At 44.7% G+C, this 23,380-nt stretch overlaps 1 protein-coding gene across 2 annotated transcripts; it reads left to right on the forward strand.

The window, feature by feature from the left end:
• The first annotated feature begins 6,029 nt into the window (after window positions 1-6,029).
• On the forward strand, window positions 6,030-9,978 carry gal (galanin/GMAP prepropeptide). Of its 2 annotated transcripts, XM_029154817.3 has the most exons (7): window positions 6,030-6,183; window positions 6,289-6,369; window positions 6,687-6,741; window positions 7,888-7,959; window positions 8,844-8,930; window positions 9,473-9,544; window positions 9,746-9,978. In XM_029154817.3, exons 2-7 carry the CDS (start codon window positions 6,289-6,291, stop codon window positions 9,805-9,807), a joined length of 429 nt encoding a protein of 142 aa, XP_029010650.1. In that variant the 5' UTR covers window positions 6,030-6,183; the 3' UTR covers window positions 9,808-9,978. The 2 variants fall into 2 exon arrangements, with proteins under 2 accessions (XP_029010650.1, XP_029010651.1); XM_029154818.3 differs by lacking the exon at window positions 7,888-7,959 and having other exon boundaries at window positions 6,034-6,183.
• The last annotated feature ends 13,402 nt before the right edge of the window (window positions 9,979-23,380 follow it).

Consider the following 23,380-nt stretch of genomic DNA (forward strand, 5'->3'; position numbering starts at 1 on the left):
GGCCAGTCGAGAGACATGGTCTCTCCAGCGTGTCCTGGGTCTTCCTCTGGGCCTCCTACCGGTGGGACATGTTCGGAACACCTCCCCAGGGAGGCGTCCAGGAGGCATCCGAATCAGATGCCCGAGTATCAGCTGCTTGTATCCGTGACCTTGCCCTTTTGGTCATGACCCAAAGCTCATGACCATAGGAAAGGGTAGGAACGTAGATTGACTGGTAAATTGAGAGCTTTGCCTTTCGGCTCAGCTCCCTCTTCACCACGACGGACCGATTCACCGACCGCATTACTGCAGCCGCCACACCGATCCGTCTGTCAAACCCACGCTCCTTCCTTCCCTCACTCGTGAACAAGACCCCAATATACTTGAACTCCTCCACTTGGGGCAGGAACTCTCCTCCAACCTGGAGAGAGCAAACCATTTTTTTTCCGGTCGAGAACCATGGCCTCAGATTTGAAGGAACTGATTCTTCATCCAGCCGCTTCACACTCAGCTGCAAACCCGCACCAGCGCACGCTGGAGCTCCTGGCCCGATAAAGCCCAACAGGACAACATCATCTCTGCAAAAGCAGGGATGCTATCCTGTGGTCCCCAAACCAGACCCCATCCGGCCCCTGGCTTGCACCTAGAAATTCTGTCCATAAAAATGGCAGCCCTGCCGAAGTCCAACATGAACCGGGAACAGGTCTGACTTACTGCTGGCAATGCGAACCAAGCTCCTGCTCTGGTTTTACAGAGACCGAATACAGCCCTTAGCAAAGAGCCCTGGACTCAATACAACCAAAGCACCTCCCACAGGATTCACGAGGGACGCGTACAAATGCCTTCTCCAGATCCACAAAACACATGTAGACTGGTTGGGCAAACTTCCACAAACCCTCAAGCACCCTGTTGAGGGTATAAAGCCGGTCCACCGTTCCACGACCAGGGCGAAAACCACATTGTTCCTCCTGTATCCGAGGTTCACCACAGGCAACAAGAGAGTAGAAGAGGGTCCAGCCCCTCTCAAGGAGTTGGGTTCCAGAGCCCAGGCTAGGTGTGGAGGTGAGCCCGGCTATTTCTATCCGGTACCTCTCGACCTCCCGCACAAGCTCTTCCTTGATTATCCATGATTTTTATGGAAGAAGCACATGTCATCACCCGTTCAAATTGTGCAATAAATACTGTGTTTACAATAAAGATATGCACTGCATATTTTAAACGAATGTCGAAGTGCTACAAAGAAATTAGACCAGAAAGCTACGTACATACGTAAAGCTAAATACATACGTTTACTCTTGCAGAGTAAACATATGTAGAACAAACTACTTGCTGCATTAATAAGTCTTAGACCTGCATCTGATCACGCCGCCCGATGCTGCCCAGTCTCTTACGAAGCTTTGTCCCGGAGCTGAAATATTTCTCCCCTGCTGATCGAGTAGTAGCAAACACATTAGCATGTCTATGCGCCTCTACGGTGGGAGGGGAGGGATGAGAAGTTTGCTCTTTGCGACTGTGAGCAAACATGAGACAAACAAAAGCTTGGTCGAACTCAGATCCAAGTCATCTGAGTACGAAACACATCATATATCATTCGATCTCGTGTTTCATTCGAGCGGCATTCTGGAGCTGCCCCGTGACCCATCCACGCATGAGCTTCAATTAAAAATTAAAAGCAGAGGTTTTTTGTTTTTCGTTTTTCTCTTAAACGAAAAAAACAGTTGTAAATCCAATTTCGTGTGTTTTTGTTAAAAATATTTTTGCTCGGTTTATTTGTTTGTAAGGCGGTGCTTTTATTCAAATCTGTTTGCCGCCCATAGCAAGAGAAAGGAGAAAGCTGGTGAAGGTGGATGGATGGACGGATGAGAAATCAAAGTTTTGAAACGTACACCGGCCGAATAAGTCACATCAGCCATCCCATCAAGTTACGATCGACCACTGCTGTATAACAAATTCATATGATTATTACAGTTATTTACGTGAAATCTAGGACTATTGGAAAACATTCATTAACAAGTTGTGGAAGTTTAAAACCTAAATAAGCGTCTGTAGTCGCAGATAAACTGCGCTCTACGTCTTTACTTGGCCATGCGCATTCAAATTATATTAATTATACCGCGACCCATAATCAAGGAATTATATGAAGCCAATATGTTGTATCAGATGTTAGAGCGGTGGGTGTGTACATATTCTTAAGAGACGCCTTCTATTAAAGACACAAAAAAGCTGAGGAGAATGAAAACAAGAACGTGTTGCTGTTGTGGCACTGCCTGTTTTAAACCACACAGAACAATTATAACTTTGCCGTGAACATAAAATAACTAAGCCATCAACAAGTTGTATACTTGTATACTTACTCCCCCCATTTGAGCACACAACAGATACTTAATAGTAAAAACTTAATAGTAAAATTGGTCTGGTGTAATATATATTTGTGTTACAAGTGGAACTGAACAGTCAAACCTCAGTTACGCTGTAGTGAATTGGAGGCTTCTAAGCAACGTTGCGCCACCTGGTGGTTAAAACGAGACTAGCGTCCTGATTTTTTTCAGACGGCTGCAGGATTAAAAATCTTTAGTCAGCGACGCACCCGCTGCACAGTGGCGACGGGACGGTACTGCAGTAAAAACGCTAGTCACTCTGAACCGCTACCACTGTAGGAACTAAGATTGGCGCAATCTCCTCTGGTATAGGGTCTGGACCGGCTGCTTCTGGGCCGCCAGGGACAGGGTCTGTACCGGCCACTTCTGGGCCCTCAGGGGCAGAAATGGCCTCTTCTGGGCCAACAGGAACTGAGAATGAACCCTGGCTTGGCTTGGCAGCAGCGGAGCTTGGCTGGGCAGCAGTGGGCCTTGACTTGGCAGCAGCTGGGCTCGACTGGGCAGAAGCTGGGCTTGACTGGGCAGCAACCAAAACAGGGGCCAGACATGGCTGAAGTGTTGCATGTGTAGACCAGGACTGGGCTGGAGCTTGTGCTTAAGCGGGATGTGGCTGAGCTGGCGTAAGGACTGGGGTTGAAGCCTGGGCTAAAGCCTGAACAGGAGTTTGACAGGACCGGACTGGAGCTTGACATGATAGAACTGTACTTTGACAGGACAGGGTGGGAGCTTGACTTGACTGAGTGGCAGCAGAAGTGGAGGCTGACTGCTGCAGCAGGGATAGTGTTGGAGAAAATATTCATATTCAAATATTTCATCTATTATTGATCTAATTTATTATATACATCTATTCATTTATATGTATTATTTACGCTGCTTTGTCTCAGCAGGAGGAGAAGATAGAGCCAGGTGACCAGATCCTCAACAAGGCCATCAAACGAAAGACGTGGTCAAGTCTGCGGTGGGAGGGGCCATACACTGTGGTACTCACTACACCGACGGCTGTAAAGATCGAGGAGAGAGCAACGTGGATCCATCAAAACCACTGCAAGAGGGTGATTCCTCTGGGTGGCACTGAGGGGTGGAAGTCGACCGGTATCAAAACCTTTAATCGCCGAAGAAACCAACTGATCCCCTCTCCCAGCTATGGCACCAGTGGGTAAGCTCCGGGTAGTGGTCTGTGTCACAATCTTTATGATTGGTTTGTTTGTTCTCTCGTACTGTGGGATGGCCAGATTCTGAATCTGTTTAGAGTGAAGAGATGGACTGGTACACCAGTGGATGACTGGAACTGGAAGGACCTGGACCCCAACCACAAGCACCCATTCGAGACCAACATGTGGTATCATTATGTCAAGGTTTTAGCTAAGGCATACAATAAGTGGAATTGTTTTGTGTGTTCTCACATGCCACATTCATCTTCTCACCTGACACTCTATGCTACACTCATGCCTTACCATGAAAGGTTTTACAAAAGGTCCTACAAGGTTTATACAATGTTTTGACGTTCACATTGAAAACTGATTCAGAAAGATGTGATACTGATGTTTAGTTGTCCGTGTAATGACAAACAGGGGGGAATGTTGGAGAAAATATATTTTCATTTATTATTCATCTCATTTATTATATTCATCTAATTACTGTATTTATATGTATCATTTACCTTTTTACATCTATGGTTTGCATTTGCTGTGCCTTATAACCACATTGACAGTTGCACAGACGTCTGACCACATGCTTAAGTTCTTATACAAGTATTGTCATATATGCAGGACAATTTTGTGACATTTGCTTTGTGCTCCTATTCAAGCGTAGGTGTTCAAAACCACAAGAGGGGACCGGTTAGTATTGCTATGACTATTTGGTTGTTTCCGCATGTTCACAAGTGCACCAATAATGTGATATTGAAGGCGTGTAAAAGCATCAATAAAATGTTTTGCTTTGGGAAAGTTCGTTGGAGTTGGGTGGTCTCTGAGTAAAGCTCTTACAACGCTAAGATCTCAGGCGAGCTCCCCTTGGCCAAGTAAAATCTCTGGTTGGCTCTCAGTTGTGCTTTATTGTTCTCGTCTCTGTGTGTATCAGTGCTGTTGTGGTATTTTCAGTGAATGAAACAGGCTGTGGTTCTGTGGTTGGAACGGGTTCTGGTTCTGTGCATGGAACGGGCTGCGGTTCTGTGGTTGGACCGGGCGGTTTGGCGACTGTACTTCTCTGGGACAAGCGAGGCGTCGGACGAAAGACTGGCGTCTGACGTGGGCATGGAGCTTTGGCAGTTGCGACACACACCGCGTGTTCCAAATCCTGTCGCATCGAACCCAGCTGAGCGAAAAGCGTCCTCACCCCGGGGTAGTCAGAATCACGGTAGTACTATAAACGCAGGACGGGGTGATAATGCAATGCAATGTTGTGGCAGAGGATTAAGGTGAGTACTGATGAATAAATATACTGACTGATTACATGATGGATAACAGGTGGTGCATCACATGATGCATAGTCAAGGTGGAATGGAACATGGATAAGCAGAAAACTGGAAAAGGGTACAAAATAAAACCTAACTAAACAGTGTCAAATTGTGACATGGGACATGGAGGAGACAAGGAAACTGTCACTAGTTTGAACAGATGCTTCAGTCCACGAAAATGTCTTTAACATTACACAGTTTTTTATTAGTAGCAAATAGAGTTTTGCCAAATGAAGGCTGACACAAACTAAACTGGACAGCATTACAACTAAACCTGGGTTTAGGGAGGAGGACACTAAGTACAACATGTTAAGAGGCATCATCAAATCAATGAACACTCACAGTTATACTACAGTATGTCACATTTTGACACATCTCTGTAATAGTTTTAATGTTTTACATTTTAGACAAATCGTATCCTATTTTGATAGATCTTTTCAGCTTCCTCCATCAGATTTTTTAAATACTTTCAGCTTTTAGAATAGTCCCTTTTTCCATTTTGGAATGTTTCAGTCTATTTCTAGTTTGTCCTCTTAAAACCTTTCCTATTTCACTTCAGTGCATTTCATTAATGCAAATACAATGAATTTTGTATTTTACTATTCACAGCCTCTTCCTCCCAAAACGTTTTTTCTATCGTATTATTGAAAACACGCCATGTCTCTATGTTATCTTTGTCATTCTAAACTGCTTTATCACAGGAAGATTCAAGCTTAGGATCAAAATTGGTTGATTGATTTTCGAAAATATCACTATTAATGAGTTTGGAATTTGATTATTTATTAATACACTCCACTGAGGCTATTTACTGTATGTTGCCAAACAGAACAAACAGGCGTCACGGAGCAAGAACGATGGACGTTTCTGTTGTTTGCAGTTTAGACCGGTAAAGCCCACAGGTTCTACTAAAAAAAACGCTAAGTTAAATCTTCACCTCAACTACTGGACAGTAAAGAAAAGGTGAGGACAATAAATAACAGTAAAATAGGCAATTATGAAAAGGCATAAAGTCTAAACTTAACGTTATAAGAACAGCTTTTATTGACCGTGTGCAAGAAGTAACTAAGTTAAAGTCAGGGATCAGATTAGCGCAGACAAATGTTCTTTCCTTAAATTCGATTCCGTGTCTCCGAGGGTGACCATGAAGACGCGGGTGATAATGTTGTATGATATTATTGAATTGTATGATGGGTTTTGTCCGTGATGCCCATCCTGTCTGCGGGAGGGGGCGTTTTACGGCGGACGGTAGCGAGCTCGTGCTGGAAGGAACCAATAAAAGGCAGCTCAGCGTCAGTTCATCCTCAACCCGGGAGCTGCGCACATCGAACACTGCTGACTTCAAAGCTGAACGGGCGGAAAGTCTCATCAAAGGTGATGTATTATTCTACTCCTTAATTTTTTGTTAAAAAACTTGAAGTCTTTTCTAACAAGACGGAAAGTGATGTTGAAAGAGAATCCTGTCCTGTGATTTTTCAGATGCAGAGGTGCTTTGGGATATTTTGCGTGTCTCTGATCTTTTGCGCAACTCTTTCCGAGACCATCGGGTTGGTGATCGCGGTAAGATCAGAGTGCGCTCTGCATGTTTCTAGGCATTTTGATAATTTGCAGTCAGATCATAAATCACTCAAATATAAAGTATATTAAAAAAATTGCAATTTAACTATTTAAATCAATTACAGTGGCTACATATAAAAGGTGAAAAATACATTGTGTACATTAAAATTTGGGATCAGTGATGGTTTGGGTTATTGTTGAGCATTTATAGTACTCATTTAAGAAGCCTAGCAAACTTATGAATAAAAGCGGTTTTATTGGAGAAGATGCAGAGAAGGTTATGATAATTCTAATAATTCTGCATTTGCTCTGATCTGAAGGCGAAGGAGAAGCGAGGCTGGACTCTGAACAGTGCTGGCTACTTGTTAGGTCCCCGTAAGTCCTGTACAAACACACACACACACACACACACACACACACACACACACACACACACACACACACACACACACACACACACACACACACACACACACACACACACACACACACACACACGGCTGGCAGACGCATGTAGCTGATGGATGCTCCGTTACCAGCTCCGTTCCTCAGTGCATGAATGAATCCTTTGAACAAACGGTGCCATGACATTCAAAGTATTTATTACTATATATTAGAATAAACAGAATCAGAGCCTATCAGAATAGATCATGATGACCAACCTGGAACAAGGACCAGGGAACTGAGTCATTGTTTGTCTAAATTGGCACCATAATTTTGCATATTTTAATCCAGTCAGAGCCATCAACTTATTATCAAGCTCGTTCGGGTAACCAGAATCGCTGTACGTGGAGTCGTTCCTGGCTGTAGCTACGTGTTTATTATGCCATTTATGCTCTCTGCAAAAAGTGAATGCATTTTCACAATCTGAGCTGTAATACTGTAATCGTGCTACTGTACACTACCTTATTAATAACTAAGCCTACATCCACCACTCTAATGTCAGTTCATCTGTAAATATTTGCTGACTCAGCACACTGAGCCACAGCCACTCTTGCCTGGATCATTACTTTTACTGGGCATCTATACTGTACAGTATGTGTTTCTACCATAGTGTGGGTCTGAATCAGTTCAAAGCAAGAACCATGGCAGTATTTTCCCTTGTGGGTTCTGAGTGTGTGCGTGTGTGTGTGTGTGTGTGTGTGTGTGTGTGTACTTGCATCGAAGTGAGAACCAAAAAATGTATTTTCCCAATAAAGTGAGGACATTTTGACAAAGTGAGGACATTTTGGCTGGTCCTATTCGAGGGTAAAGATGCGATTTTAGGCGTCTGCCTGTAGTTGTGATGGTTACAGTTAGGATGAGGGGCTAGGGAAGGCATTATGTCAATAAAGGTCCTCTCTTCCGTGTAAGTACAAGGGTGTGTGTGTGTGTGTGTGTGTGTGTGTGTGTGTGTGTGTGTGTGTGTGTGTGTGTGTGTGTATGTGTGTGTGTGTGTGTGTGTGTGTGTGTGTGTGTGTGTGTGTGTGTGTGTGTGTGAAGCCCAGGTAAAGGTTGCTCCTGCCTCATCCTGTGTTTCAGGTCGTATTGATCACCTAATTCAAATAAAGGATTCACCCAGTGCCAGAGGCAGAGACGAGCTGGTCACTCAATGTAAGATAGAATCATACGGCTGCTGCAGGGTCTTGGTATCAGGTCAGGAATTGCTCTGTCCAAACATCCTGCCTTTTACTTGCTGCTAAGACGCCTGTCTGCTGTCTTTACATTGCCTCCAGACTCTGCATCTCTCTCTTCCTGCACGTTAAGCTTAGGAATTCACAGTGTTTTCATATTAGGGTCCCATTGCTGAACATAGAACACACAGGGTCTCAGTCTCTGTCCCCATGGAACACAGACAGAAACTCCCTGAACTTCTGACCACCACCACAAATGTTAAATGATTTGTTCACTTTTACCTTTTAACATTTTTGACCAAAGCTTTTTTATGACGTTCACTGTATAGATTTTTTATTAGTTGTTAACATTAGTTGTTGTCATAAGTACTAATCATCTAACATCTAAACCTTCCATTTCTTTTGCATTAACACATCTACAGTGAGGGTTAAGACAAGATGAACAGGTTGTTATTGCAAAGCTCAGCATTAGGACTGACCGTCCCACTTCACACAGTGACCTAATTAAGCACTACAGCTAACATCTGTTTGTTTGTGCATTGCTTCATCATTATTAGAGTAGTGTATTAATCTGTGGTTACATTACAGACCATGATTTATGTCTTGTTGGTCAACTCTTTGTTTTGCTGCAATTCCATGAGCCAAGCCCTGCAGCTGGTCCGTAGATGTTTGGAGATTTGACTAAACAATTTCAAACCAAATGCCATCAAATCACCAACAGTATATGATACTTGTATCAAGCTGAAGTAGACTTGACATTATGAAGTTAGAGGATTTAATGTAGGGCTGCAGCTAAGAGACTACAATGATCAAATCACTGCTGATACATGGCTGTATTGACTATGCTCATTCCTCACTGTTCAGATGGAATCGATGGACACAGGACACTAGGAGACAAGTCGGGTCTGGCTGGAAAGAGGGACATGGGTCAGGAGGACGACATCAGAACAGGTCTGTCTGTCACGCACCAATGGGATGTTTAAACATTCTCAATTTAGTAGAATCCAGAGGCAGAATTAGACAAACTCTCTATTCCACTACTGAGCAGTAGCACCACTTCTGCCTCCACTGTTTAATACTGACTCTGCTCTAAAAAACTTGAGGTACTAAGAAAAGAATTAAGCAATATCTTTATTATAATGGAAAACCAACTAAATGCAACAAATAAGTGTAAAGGTGGAGCTAATTTTACCAACATTACTACAGCAGCTGATCCGTCCATGTTATTGCTAATTAAAATCTATTAGTGGATGCTGTGTGGTATAAAATTCAGGAGCTAAAAAAGTGACTCCAGTACAGGCAGAAAATAGAGAAAAAGGAAAAACAACAAAGTAAAATGAGTGAATATCCACAATGCCTTTAGCTCCACGCTTTACTGTGTGTTGCTAAACAGCTTATAAATAGTTTTACTAAAGTTGTGAGATCGATGCCATGGAGCCAATGTTTAATAGCTGCCTAGCTGACAGGCTGTGTTTGCTCCGTTGCCTCCACAGGTGCCCTGAGGATAGCAGATGAAGACATCATCCACACAGTCATTGACTTCCTGTCGTACCTCAAGCTTAAAGGTACAGTATGCTACAGTTGTGTTAGTACAGTTCTTGAAAAGCTGCTCTGCTTGACCCTCTGTCAACAAATGACAATAAAGCAATATGATGAAGTGTCAGCTAATATTTTGATTTCATCAATTCAGAATTAGAACAACCAATGTAGGTGGACTGTAGCTGGACAGAGTGTGTGGTTTCATGTTTCTGGGTGTGTGCTTGCAGAAATTGGAGCCTTGGACAGTCTGCCTTCCTCTGTAGCATCAGATGAATTGGCCAGTCCCTGACATGGCTTCACTGGCTTCTCACCTCCCTCTGACCCACACGTCAACTTGACAGTAGCTTGACTGACTTTGGATTTGTCTTGGTAACAGTGGTGTGAATGGCAGAAATTGATTGTCCCCAGGTACAAAAATCTGGTATTTCTGCTTCTGTGTAAATAAAACTAGTAAAGGTCAGTGAGTATCTGCTCAGCGTTGGTGGATCTGCGTCACTGTATTATCAACTACCATGCTTTCATCTGATTTAAGAAAAATAAACACATAGCACTGAACAACCAACACTTTGGCTCCATCAGTCACAGTTGCATTTTTCAACAATTCTGAAGTAAAGACTGATACATGGACATAAACATCCTGTTGTGAATCAGAGCTGCTCACAGCTGCTTTATAATTACTGAGTCAAAGTCACTAATAACTTTCCCTGGGACAAGTCAGCTGGGGTTTTCTGCACATGTGAAGACCAGGACATCAGTAGAGATGCTATGTCAGACTGGCCATGTGTCAGTCCATCGACATATTAGGCACATGAGTCATTTTCCCCTAATGTTTTAACTGGTTAGGTCAAAGGTCACATTACCTAACTGTTCTCTTAACTACTAGTCAACCTAAAACACAAACACACTCACATGGTTCTACAAGGAACACAGACATCTAATCCTGTCTGTCACGTAGTTGGCTTTTGCGCAAAGACTGTGTCATAATCATCCTGCATAATTAGGTTGTATTGATGTTTTAGTAAGATAAGATAAGATAAAATAAGATAAGACTTTAGGAGGTATTACACATCTAAACTAAACATAATGTAGAATATGAGGTATTTTTCACATTGGTTTTATGATGATATGATGATGTACTGTATTATAATAACACAGCAAGTGAATGAATATGCAGTGTAGTTGTGTCACTGCAGTGCTGTATTGTACAGTCTGATAACTGCGGGAAGGAAAGACAATAATTGGAGGATTAGAATAATTAGAATAAGAAAACGTTTATTAGTCCCACAGAGTGGCCACAAGAACATGTACTAAATGAAAAACAAAGGAGAGCTGAGACGTCACAATACAAACTGATAAGATAGTTGAGTATCCGGAGGCAGCTTGTATATATATATATATATATATATATATATATATATATATATGCTCATATATGCTCACAAGACCCTTCAAACTACCGCCTACCTCATATCATGAGAGACAATGAACCACATGAGATACCGGCTCAGACGTCGCCCGGTCTAACAAGGTCTGCGTCAGGTGTTGGGGAACCAGAGCACCTTGGCGAGAAGTGGGCTACTGGAACAAGAAAGAAATGGCTGAGATGCGAGAACAGAGAACTGTTGGAATGCTACTACTCAAGTAACCCTAGTCAGAGGGGTTACATGCAAAGAATGTGCGGTGAATGGGAACGGAGAAACCCACATTCAAGGCTGACGGCGAAGCAACTAGTAGCTCAGTGTTCCAACATCCACAAACGGCAACTGCTATCACAACTTGAGATTGACGAGATACAACACAAATGCTACGGCAAGGGAGAGCCAGGACGCCAGGTCAGAGGGGAGGTTTCACCATCTCCCCGACCGGAAATTGGGTACGAAGCCCCAATAAGCACAGATACGCTGAGCGAGGCAGCAACTGACCTGAAAGATAAGATCATGGCGAGATTGAACAGGCAACCCCGAACCCCACTACAACGGCTAAGTGAAGTACCATCAGAAAGTCTCATGGAAGATGTGAATGCAGCATTGAGAGCGATCCCTACCACAACAATCACGGAAACCAATGAGCTGGTATACGCTTCAGCATCAGTGATCCTAGAGGTGCTTGGCTATAAGAGCAACCATGGGAGCCATGAGAAACAATACCCACCATGGAAACGAAGGTTGGAGGCAAAAATCAAGGCAGCTCGGAGGGAAGTGAGCCAAATGACAGAGGCCCAGAGAGGTGCAATGAAAAGACAATGCCTAAGCGGTACAGCCAGATGACCATACCTGAAGCACTCGAAACTGCCAAGCAAAGGCTACAAGCCTTGGCCAGCCGCCTAAAGAGATACACCAGAGATAACGAAGCCAGACGAATAAACCGCAACACAACATGCGAAAGTGTACTCTCAATGGCAGGGTAATAACAACAGAGCAGACCCACCAAGGCTGGAAACTGAACAGTACTGGAAGGGCATATGGGAAAGGGAGGCGTCACACAACAGTGATGCACAGTGGCTGGTGGATCTGAGGGAAGACCACAGCAACCTCCCTGAACAGAATCCAGTGACTATCACAGTGGCAGACATCCAACAAAGAGTCTCAGGTATGAAAAACTGGACAGCACCCGGCCCTGACATGATCCACGCCTACTGGCTAAAGAAACTCACTGCAATCCATGAGCGCCTGGCAGCACAAATGAACCAGCTGCTAAGGGATGGGACTCACCCTGAATGGCTAACCGAAGGGCGAACGATCCTGATAATGAAGGATCCCTCAAAGGGTACAGTCCCATCCAACTACCGGCCAATAACCTGTCTCTCCACAACATGGAAGCTCATGTCGGGCATCATCGCAGCTAAGATAAGTGGGCACATGAGTCAATACATGAGCGAAGCACAGAAGGGCATTGGTAAGGATATCAGAGGAGCCAAACACCAACTCCTGGTAGACAGAACAGTCGCCCAAGACTGCAGAATGCGACACACCAACCTGTGCACAGCCTGGATCGACTACAAGAAAGCCTTTGACTCAATGCCACACACATGGATCACTGAATGCTTGGAGCTGTACAACATCAACAGAACTCTAAGGGCCTTCATTGCAAACTCGATGAGGTTGTGGAAAACCACCCTTGAAGCCAATGGGAAGCCACTTGCCCAAGTATCCATCAAATGTGGCATATACCAAGGAGATGCACTGTCCCCACTGCTGTTCTGCATAGGTCTAAACCCCCTCAGCCAAATAATAAACAAGACTGGCTATGGATACCGACTCCGGAACGGGGCCACCATAAGTCACCTCCTCTACATGGATGACATCAAGCTGTACGCCAAGAGTGAGCGAGACATCGACTCGCTGATCCACACCACCAGGATCTACAGCTCGGACATCGGGATGTCATTCGGACTCGAGAAATGTGGGAGGATGGTGACAAAGAGAGGCAAGGTAATCCACACAGAAGGGGTCTCACTCCCAGAAGGAACAATAGCAGACATTGAGGACAATTACAAGTACCTTGGAATACCACAGGCAAACGGCAACCTTGAACAGGCAACAAGGAATGCGGCAACAGCCAAATACCTCCAACGAGTAAGGCAAGTCCTAAGAAGCCAGCTCAATGGCAAGAACAAATCCCGGGCAATAAACAGCTACGCTCTGCCAGTGATCAGATACCCTGCTGGAATAATAAGGTGGCCAAAGGAAGAGATACAGACCACAGATGTTAAGACACGAAAGCTCCTCACCATGCATGGAGGGTTCCACCCCAAATCCAGCACCCTGAGACTGTACGCTAGCCGGAAGGAAGGAGGCCGAGGACTAGTGAGCGTGAGAGCCACTATCCAGGATGAAACATCCAAGATCCATAAGTACATCAAGGATAAGGCCCCGACAGATGACGTGCTGAGTGAATGTCTCAGGCAGTGGAGAACAGAGGATGAGATGCTGGAAGAGGGACCATCATGGGAGAACAAGCCCTTGCACGGGATGTACCACCGAAACATAACTGAAGTGGCTGATCTCAACAAATCCTATCAATGGCTTGAAAGGGCTGGGCTGAAGGACAGCACAGAGGCACTCATCCTGGCTGCACAGGAGCAGGCCCTGAGCACCAGAGTCATAGAGGCCCAGATCTACCACACCAGACAAGACCCAAGGTGTAGACTGTGCAAAGAGGCCCCAGAGACGGTCCAGCACATCACTGCAGGGTGTAAGATGCTGGCAGGGAAAGCATACATGGAACGCCATAACCAAGTGGCTGGCATAGTATACAGGAACATCTGCGCGGAGTATGGACTGGAAACCCCAAGGTCAAAGTGGGAAACACCTCCCAAGGTGGTAGAGAACGAGCGAGCCAAGATCCTGTGGGACTTTCAGATCCAGACTCACAGAATGGTAATGGCGAACCAACCAGACATTGTGGTGGTGGATAAAGAGCAGAGGAAAGCCGTAGTGGTGGATGTGGCAATACCAAGCGATGGCAACATCAGGAAAAAAGGAACATGAGAAACTTGAGAAATACCAAGGGCTCAGAGAAGAACTGGAGAAGGCTTGGAAGGTGAAGGCCACAGTGGTGCCTGTGGTGATCGGAGCACTAGGGGCTGTGACACCCAAACTGGAGGAGTGGCTACGACAGATCCCTGGAAAAACATCCGAAATCTCAGTCCAGAAAAGTGCAGTCCTAGGAACAGCAAGGATACTGCGCAGAACCCTCAAGCTCCCTGGCCTCTGGTAGAGGACCCGAGCTTGGAAAGTGGATGAGACCACCCGCGGAGGGTGAGAATAGAGTGTGTATTATATATATATATATATATATATATATATATATATATATATATATATATACATTGAAAATCAAGGGTACAGGGGCAAGGGCACATCTTCACAAACTGACCCAGCTCGGCGTCCCCAGTCCTACTTGCCAGTGGAACAGGAGCTTCCTTACCATCAGGAGGCTGTGCACCATCAGCACCGGCACTCATCCAGGGCGGTGATGAGTCTGCATACAGACGGGAGGTGGAGTAGCTGGTCCAGTGGTGCAGTCAGAACCAGCTGGAGCTCAATATGCTCAAAACTGTGAACTTCAGGAAGAACCCCCTTACACCTCACCATCCACAACAACACAGCGTCTACTGTGGACTTCCTAGGGTCAACAATCTCCCAGAACCTGAAGTGGGCCCCCCACATAGACACTGTCTGCAAAATGGTCCAGCAGAGGTTGTACTTTCTGAGACAGCTCAGGAAGTTCAACCTGCCCCAGGAGCTGCTGACCATCTTCTATACTGCCATCATCTAGTCTGTCCTCTGCACCTACATCACTGTGTGGTTTGGTTCAGCCACCAAGCAGGACAGACACAGACTGCAGCTGGTGGTCTGGTCAGCAAAGAAAATCATTGGGACTGAGCTTCCATCCATTGAGCATCTGTACCTGGGCCAGACTCAAAAAACAGGCAGCAAGCATCACTGCTGACCCCAAACACCACACACACAAACGTATATAACTATAACGTATATAACAATGTATATAACTGTAATTGATATGTAAATAATTACTGTTCGGTATAAGTCAGACCAGATGCAAGTCCTTGTTTGTCTTGTGCAAACCTGGTGAAAAAACACAATTCTGATTCTGATTCAGTACTGTACAGGTAACCATTGCACTGGTTATAATGGCTGGTGTTACAACTGATTATAGTGAGTGATGGACCAGGGGTACACTGTAAATTCGAACAGTTATACTAACTTATAAAGCTTGATGGTGCTATACTTAAACACTGTCAACTCATAACCATTAATGTCATTGAACAATTAACCAACAATTTTAATTTCTTTTAATTTTTTGGTGCTCAGACATTTTATATGAAGTCAATTTGCTGATAGGTTTTAAGTGATTGCTTTTTTTAATTGTACATTGGGACATGACATCATTGCGTTGCAGCATTCCAGTCTGCGGCAAGGTTGTGCAGTGGGTAGCACTGTCGCCTCATAGCAAGGTCATGTAAAGTAGCGGGCCTACATTGTCCATGTGAATGGTTGCTGTGTCTGATGGTCATTACCTGTCCAGGCTGTACTCTGCCTCTCAATGCTGTATGGCATATAGCGAGGAAAAAAAAAACAATAAGTCAATGAAACAATCATTTTCAGCCGAGTGCAAAAAGCTTAAAAAATATTGTTCATTAAGCGATAAATGGTTTCCTCATAAGTTCTGAGTTCTGAAACTTGGTGGGTTTTACAGTGTAGTGAACAATCCTTATTGTGTAGAGTTGGATTGCAGCAGAGAGGAAAGACCTGCAGAATTTCTCTATCAGACAGTGAGAGTCAATCAGTCAGTGCGTCCTGCAGTTAGTAAGAGTCATGGTCCAGAGTAGATGTCAGTTTAGCCAGTCCCCTCTGTCACGAACCTGCTGCACTGTATCCAGAACACAGCCCAGGAAAGAGCTGGACTTCCTGATGACCCTATCAAGCCTTTTCTTGTCCCTTTCAGTCATGCAGGCAGTGGAGAAAAGAGGATGAGATGCTGGAAGAGGGACCATCATGGGAGGACAAGCCCTTACATGGGATGTACCACCGGAACATAACTGAAGTGGCTGATCTCAACAAATCCTACCAATGGCTTGAAAGGGCTGGGCTGAAGGACAGCACAGAGGCACTCATCCTGGCCGCACAGGAGCAGGCCCTGAACACCAGAGTCATAGAGGCCCAGATCTACCACACCAGACAAGACCCAAGGTGTAGACTGTGCAAAGAGGCCCCAGAGACGGTCCAGCACATAACTGCAGGGTGTAAGATGCTGGCAGGGAAAGCATACATGGAACGCCATAACCAAGTGGCTGGCATAGTATACAGGAACATCTGCGCAGAGTATGGACTGGAAACCCCAAGGTCAAAGTGGGAAACACCTCCCAAGGTGGTAGAGAACGAGCAAGCCAGGATCCTGTGGGACTTCCAGATCCAGACAGACAGAATGGTAATGGCGAACCAACCAGACATTGTGGTGGTGGATAAAGAGCAGAGGAAAGCCGTAGTGGTGGATGTGGCAATACCAAGCGATGGCAACATCAGGAAAAAGGAACATGAGAAACTAGAGAAATACCGAGGGCTCAGAGAAGAACTGGAGAAGGCTTGGAAGGTGAAGGCCACAGTGGTGCCTGTGGTGATCCAAGCACTGGGGGCAGTGACCCCCAAACTGGATGAAGGGCTACAACAGATCCCTGGAAAAACATCCAAAATCTCAGTCCAGAAAAGTGCAGTCCTAGAAACAGCAAGGATACTGCGCAGAACCCTCAAGCTTCCTGGCCTCTGGTAGAGGACCCAAGCTTGGAAAAGCAGATCAGACCAGATAAGTTGTTTTATTAGGGGAGAGTAAGAGTGGGAAGAGTGGCTCTAGTTCTGTTACTATCAGGTATTACATATATAATAGATATAAGATAATAATATTATACAGTAATAATTTTGTGTAATTTTAAAAACATAACAATATAACCTGGTTACATTCACCCCCCAGGAATTACACAAAATCCTAAAAAGGAAGCAGGAGCATTCATGATGGTATACAGTACTGCCTACCAAACAAGCCCAGACTACACACAGTGAGTCAGTCCAGCCATGCAGCTACGTACAAAAATAATTCCTGAAACCTAATCTACACCTAGCAGGGTGACAGGTTGCTCTACAGATGATGAGGTGCTTTTGAAACCACAACAGACTAAAGCAACCATGGGCAAACTCTGAAATCAATCAGCATTCGCACCATAATAACCCATACAATAATATAGATAGAATAGACAATAATAATACCCTTACACCTCACTAACAGCTGACCTGACTGGTTCTATCCCAAGGATTGTTTCAATTTGAGTCATTGACTTAATCAAGCACAGCCCTTGCAGGCCCTTATGTATCTCCTCATGTCTTATTGCATAGAAGGCCACCAGTAGCGCTGGAATATGAGGGCCAGAGTCTGAAAAACCCCGGGGGAGTCATGCCAGTCATGCCACTTTAGCACCTGTCAGCAAAGACACACTGGAACAAACAAACAATGAGCAGGGACACCTGTAGATGAGCTGAGAATGGCGGAAAGTCTTTATACGGTCCTCCAAGTCCCAGCGTAAGACCCCTACCACCGCTGCCTGCAGCAGCATGGTCTCACCCTCAGAAGCTCAGTCAGAGCCCAAGGAATCCTCGAACTATCAAGACAAAGAGTTCGGTTTGAGCCAGGCCTGTAGGAAAGGGTGAAGTTAAAGCGAGCAAAGAACATAGCCCAGCGTGATTGTCTGGCGTTAAAGCTCCCTGATCATACAGCTTTTCACTCTAAAGAATATTGGACTTCAATATCTCAGTAAGGTTTCTGTAAATTTTCATCCCATAAAACCCTTTAGATCGTCCACCCTGCCCCTGTCAGTATGTGGTTCTCACTCCCCATCAGCAAACGCTGTGTTTTGGGCGTGTCGCAAGCGAAGCTGCTCATCAAACCTCTGTGCGGAAGCGCATACCTTTTTTCTTGTTTTGTTTTTTTTTTTTTAAATTGGCTTCATGGACACGAGCCACCGCACGGTTACGATACAATAGGTGGCTGAAGTGCAACATTGAGAATGCAATCCACCGCAATCCTCCACAGAAGAAGAAGACCCACTACAGGACTGCACAACATTAGCCAGCTGGTTCGTAGCGTAGTAGAACCATACGTCTACAATCCCAAATCTGACCCTGAAGCTGAAGAGGAGGCTGTTGAAGTCACCACATTTCAGCTGATGCAAGATGTGTCTCATTGGTAATGTCGCATTTACTTCAATTTAATTGATTTATGTAATTTACAAAGCAACTAGCGGTTGCTAATGCGTATGCTAAATGGCGTGTGCAGCTTCAATATTCACAACACGACTTACCTGGAAAACTCTCTTTAATATAAAACAGTACTTTAGCTTACATTATACAAATAAATAAAAGTTTGAGAGCATAGCTGAAATAATATAAATACATTTTACATTTACACATTTCACTGTTTTTGTCTTACTTGTGCTGCTGCTATGACATAATTTTATTTAAAAAATGTGCATTAATATTTAGAGCAATCACTGCATGACCTACCTGGGAACAAAAAGCATTGGTTCAAATTATATATTGACCTAACGTATTTTTACTGCTTTTAATTATGTTTTTTGTCATTCATGATAAATTTGACAGTAATATGTCTCTGTATCTAAAGTTGTTACAGGTATCTAGTCTACAGAGGCTAGTGAGCTGGTGCTGAGGATTCCTGGGGTGAAGAATCTGAGTTGCCATCTCTTCATGCTTGGGTTGTAGATGAAGGCAGAGTTTCTTGATGGATAAACACTCATTGTATGATGGATGTAGACCACCTGTGGAATAACTCCTTTACCATTTGAGTAAAAAGGTGTTTTTTGTGAGTGCAATACTCATTAAGACTTTTTTTTTTTACATATAATTTATACTTTTTATTTATGGCCGGTTCACCTTTATAGCTTACCATATTAGAAAGAGAAAAACATGTAATTTCAATACTATGATTTCCTAAATAAAAGTGTTTTACCTTCAGAAACAGAGTTCAGTGAAATACGTAATATTACATTGTTATGTAGGTCAAAACCTTCTCTAATGTAAGAATACACAATACCAGACAAAAAATTAAACCAAACAAGAGGACAGGCCCGTCTGTGCTAAAACAACAGATAAACAGTTGTAAAAATCCAAATATAAAATCTAAACAGTATATACCAATTAAAATTAAAATCTTCTACTGCCTATCCTACTGTTAGTACATACAAACTTACATACCTTCACTCCTGAGCTGGGCAGCAGATGTCTGTGTACCAACAGTCTGCAGTGATTTCTCTGTTTGACAGCCTCCTTGCATGTAGGTAACTGGGATGTGCCCCCTTACAGTATAGAAAAGACAATGTTAAATTTACTGTAAATTGTATTGGTCCTACAAATATAATGGCTATGGTACAAGCTATAGGTAACTGACCAGATAAGCAGCAGGTATTGTAGAGATGTGACTAATCGCAACTAAGCTTGCAACACAACACAGTAATCATTCCAACTAATCATGTTAGAATTTGATAGAACAATGACATAACCCCAAATCACAAGTTGATTTAGGTTGTGACACAGGACGGGGTAATAACAAACATAGCCGCTGTTGGAGAAAATATATTTTCATCTATTTTTAATCTCATTTATTTTTGTTGTTTATTCACTATCAATTAACCCATATAATATAATAATTTATTCATGTCATTTATTCATTTCATATTCATTTCATTTATATTCATTTATCTTTTATGTATCATTTAACCTTTTTTACATTTTCCATTTATGGTTTGCATTTGCTGTGCCTTATAACCACATTGACAGGTGCACAGACTTCTAATCAAAGTTTTCTAAGTATTGTTATGTACGAAGAACAATTTTGTCACATTTGCCATTTTCTCTGTGCTCCTACTCAGGAGTAGGTGTTCAAAACCACAAGAGGGTTTGGAGGAGTACTGCTATGCCTAATGTGTGTGTGTTTCCGCATGTTAACGTTGGTTGGTCTCTGAGTGAAGCGCTTACAACGCTAAGATCTCAGGCGAGCTCCCCTTAGCCAAGTAAAATTTGATTGGCTCTCAGTGTGCTATATTGTTCTCGTCTGTGTGTATCAGTGCTGTTGTGGTATTTTCAGACCCAACAACCGCGTTCATTTGCAGTTTCTTATTGTAGCGATCGACCAGCTATAGCTCTAAAGTGCAAAGGCCTAACGGCATGCTAACGGCTAACGGCACACACAAAAAGGAGCGGCCCATCGCTATTAGCTGTTCCCCACACAGGTGTGTGATTGCGCCAACTCAGTAGCACATTTGAAAGGGACAAAGGCTCGGTGACTCGCTGTAGCCATTAGCAATGCTAGCGATTAGCTTGTCTCACATGTGGGTGACCACATTTTAAACAGACTCAACTAACATATTTAGACATCACAAATATCGAGCACAAACTTACTACAGCGAGCTAGATCCACCGCTTCCTGCCTGTCGCCGCTCAAAGGGCGATAACGATCAGCTGTTCCCCACAGGTGTATGCTATTACAGAAAAAGGACAAAAGCTAGACCCACCGCTCTCTGCCTTTCGCCGCTCGATGCTGATAGCCTTTAGCTTGTGTCACATGTGGGTTACTACATTTTAAAAAGACCAACTAACATATTAAGTATCAAGCACGTATTTGCTACAGCGAGCTAGACTCACTGCTCCCTGCCTGTAGCCGCTCAATGCCAATAGCCATTAGCTTTTCTCCACACAGGTGTGTGGCTGCAGGAGCCCACATGAGTACATTTGAAGGGGACAAAGGCTCGGTGGACTGGCTGTAGCCGTTAGAATAGCTAGCTACTAACTTGCCTCACACATAGGTTACTACGTTTTAAACAGACAAACTAAAATTTTAAAACATTATAAATATCAAGCATGTACGTACTTCAGTGAGTGAATGACGGACTGTAGGAATAGATCCTTTTTTCAGGGATTCAGAGATGTACTTCTCCATTGCCCCTCGTTCAAAAACCGGAAATAGTGCAAAAGAAGAAAGGAAATGTCAATGGTGAATGTCACAACTAAGATATGACAGAACCCTCCCCTCAAGGGCAACATCCCAGGCGCAAAACCAACCCACATCCGACCAGGGTGAGAGGAGGAAGAACAGAGGAGCACTCCAAGAGTGCCACATCAGCATCCAGACGGGCTGGGAAGATCAGGGTAAGCCCGGTGGAACTCTTCAATAAGACTCACGTCCACAATTTTCCTGGCCGGAACCCATAACGGTTCCTCCGGAACCTAACACTCCCAGTCCATGAGGTACTGGAGGCCCCGCGGCCCCGTTGTCGACAAGCCAGGAGGGCCCTGACTGTGTAAGCGGGCCTATTGTCGATGACCTGGGGAGCTGATGTTCTAGGAGCCACTGAAGCACCCGTCGCACATGGGCGCGATGCTCCGCCTCCGACTGTGAAAAAAATCTAAATTTTGTCAAGGTACACAAAGTCATTTATCATGTCCCCCAGGACCACATTGACTAGGCCCTGGAAGACTGCGAGCGCATTGGTCAGCGCAAACGACATCACCAGGAACTTAAAATGGCCATTGGGGGTGTTGAATGCTGTCTTCCATTCATCCAGCTTGGTGAAGATTCGGGCCTCCAATAACACCTCGAACACGGAGGCCAACAAGGGAAGCGGGTAGGAATCTTGAACTGTGACGTCATTCAGCCCCCGGTAGTCAATGCAGGGCCGAAGCGAACCGTCTTCCCCACGAAAACAAACCCAGCTACTGCCGGGGAGGACAAGGGACGGATCAGACCGGCTGCAAGGGAACTCTCCAGATACTCCTTCATTGCAGCCCTCTCGTCCGGCCCTTAGGGGGGCCCGGCTTCAGGTTAATGATGCAGTGGCGGGGTCGGTGAGGTGGGAGTGACATGGCACAATGCTTATTGAACACAACACAAAGGTCCAGATAGCAATCAGGCACCCCAACTACATCCGCTGGGTTCGTGCAGTTACCACTCGTGGCAGGAGATGGTGCCAGATCCAATGCTCTGTTCAACCTGAAACAATTCGTGTTGCATCTCTCCGCTTCGCCAATTTCTCCGGGGTTCGTGCCGGCGATCAGCACAGTCTGTTGGACGGCCAAACTGCAGCGTGACCAGAGGGAGGGAGCGAGCAGAGGCATTATGAAACACAGCTCAGCTCACCATTAGCCTCCGGGTTAATGGTAAGCCTGCCCTTTTAGCGGACAGAAAACATCCCCCAGCATGGTGGCATCCCAGCCTGCCTCCGCCGCTAACGTGCGAAACTCGATGGCATACTTGGAGGTACTCCGGTGCCCCTGTCGGATGTTTACCAGTCTCTGGGCCGCCTCTCGTCAGAGGGTTACCTCCTGGAATATCTGCTTGAGCGCTTTAGAGAAGCTGGCAAACATACTCATACACGCAGATTTGTTCTGCCACTCAGCTGCCGCCCAGACCTCGGCGGCTCCCGAGAGGTGGCGGACCGCATAAGCCACCTTGGACCGCTCCGTCAGGAACCGTGGTGCGTGCAGCTCAAAATGAATTTCACACTGGGTGAGGAACCTAATTCTCCAGAGAAGCGTTGCGGTGCCCCCAAGCTGACATTGTCATGATCCGCCACGCAAAATGGCGGATTGAGGCCATGAAAGTCTGTCTGGGCCGAGTCAGAGAGCCATGGGGACAAGGAATTCATGAAACAGCAGTTTATTTTCAACTTAAACACCCAAAACGCAAAACACTCCTTTAGAAAAACAAAATACAACAGGAGGCTAAACCAATACACAAGGCAAACTTAACAGAACTAGCAACAGGCAAATTTAGCGAACTAGTAACCAGGCAAACTTAACAGAACTAGCAACAGGCAAATTTAGCGAGATAGCAACAGAAAACAAGAACGGGGAACTAATACCTGGCAGCTAGCAACAGAAAACACACACCATGGCGAGAACAGGGAACTAATACCTGGCATGCACACATAAACATAAGGCTAATACATCGCCTGGACGCGAGGATACTACATGGCTTGGGCGCGGGGATAGTACAAGGCATGGAACTCAAAACTAATACGTGAATACGTGGACAGGGAACAGGACGAAACTAAAACATGGCGTGGACAATGAATTACGGCTTGGCATGAACAGAACGCATACATGGCAAAACTAACACATTACAAGGCAACAAGGCTATCTAAGACATGGCATAAACAATAAATTGACATATGGAGACCAACCTGACACGAACGGCATGGTGCGAAGGTGATACAAGGACAGGGTGGTGGTATGACAATGACCCAGCACAGAGTGCTGTGCTGCAAGATTCTTTGAAGGCAG

Source organism: Betta splendens, chromosome 6, assembly GCF_900634795.4.
Source record: "Betta splendens chromosome 6, fBetSpl5.4, whole genome shotgun sequence".
NCBI classification, from domain to species: Eukaryota; Metazoa; Chordata; class Actinopteri; order Anabantiformes; family Osphronemidae; genus Betta; species Betta splendens.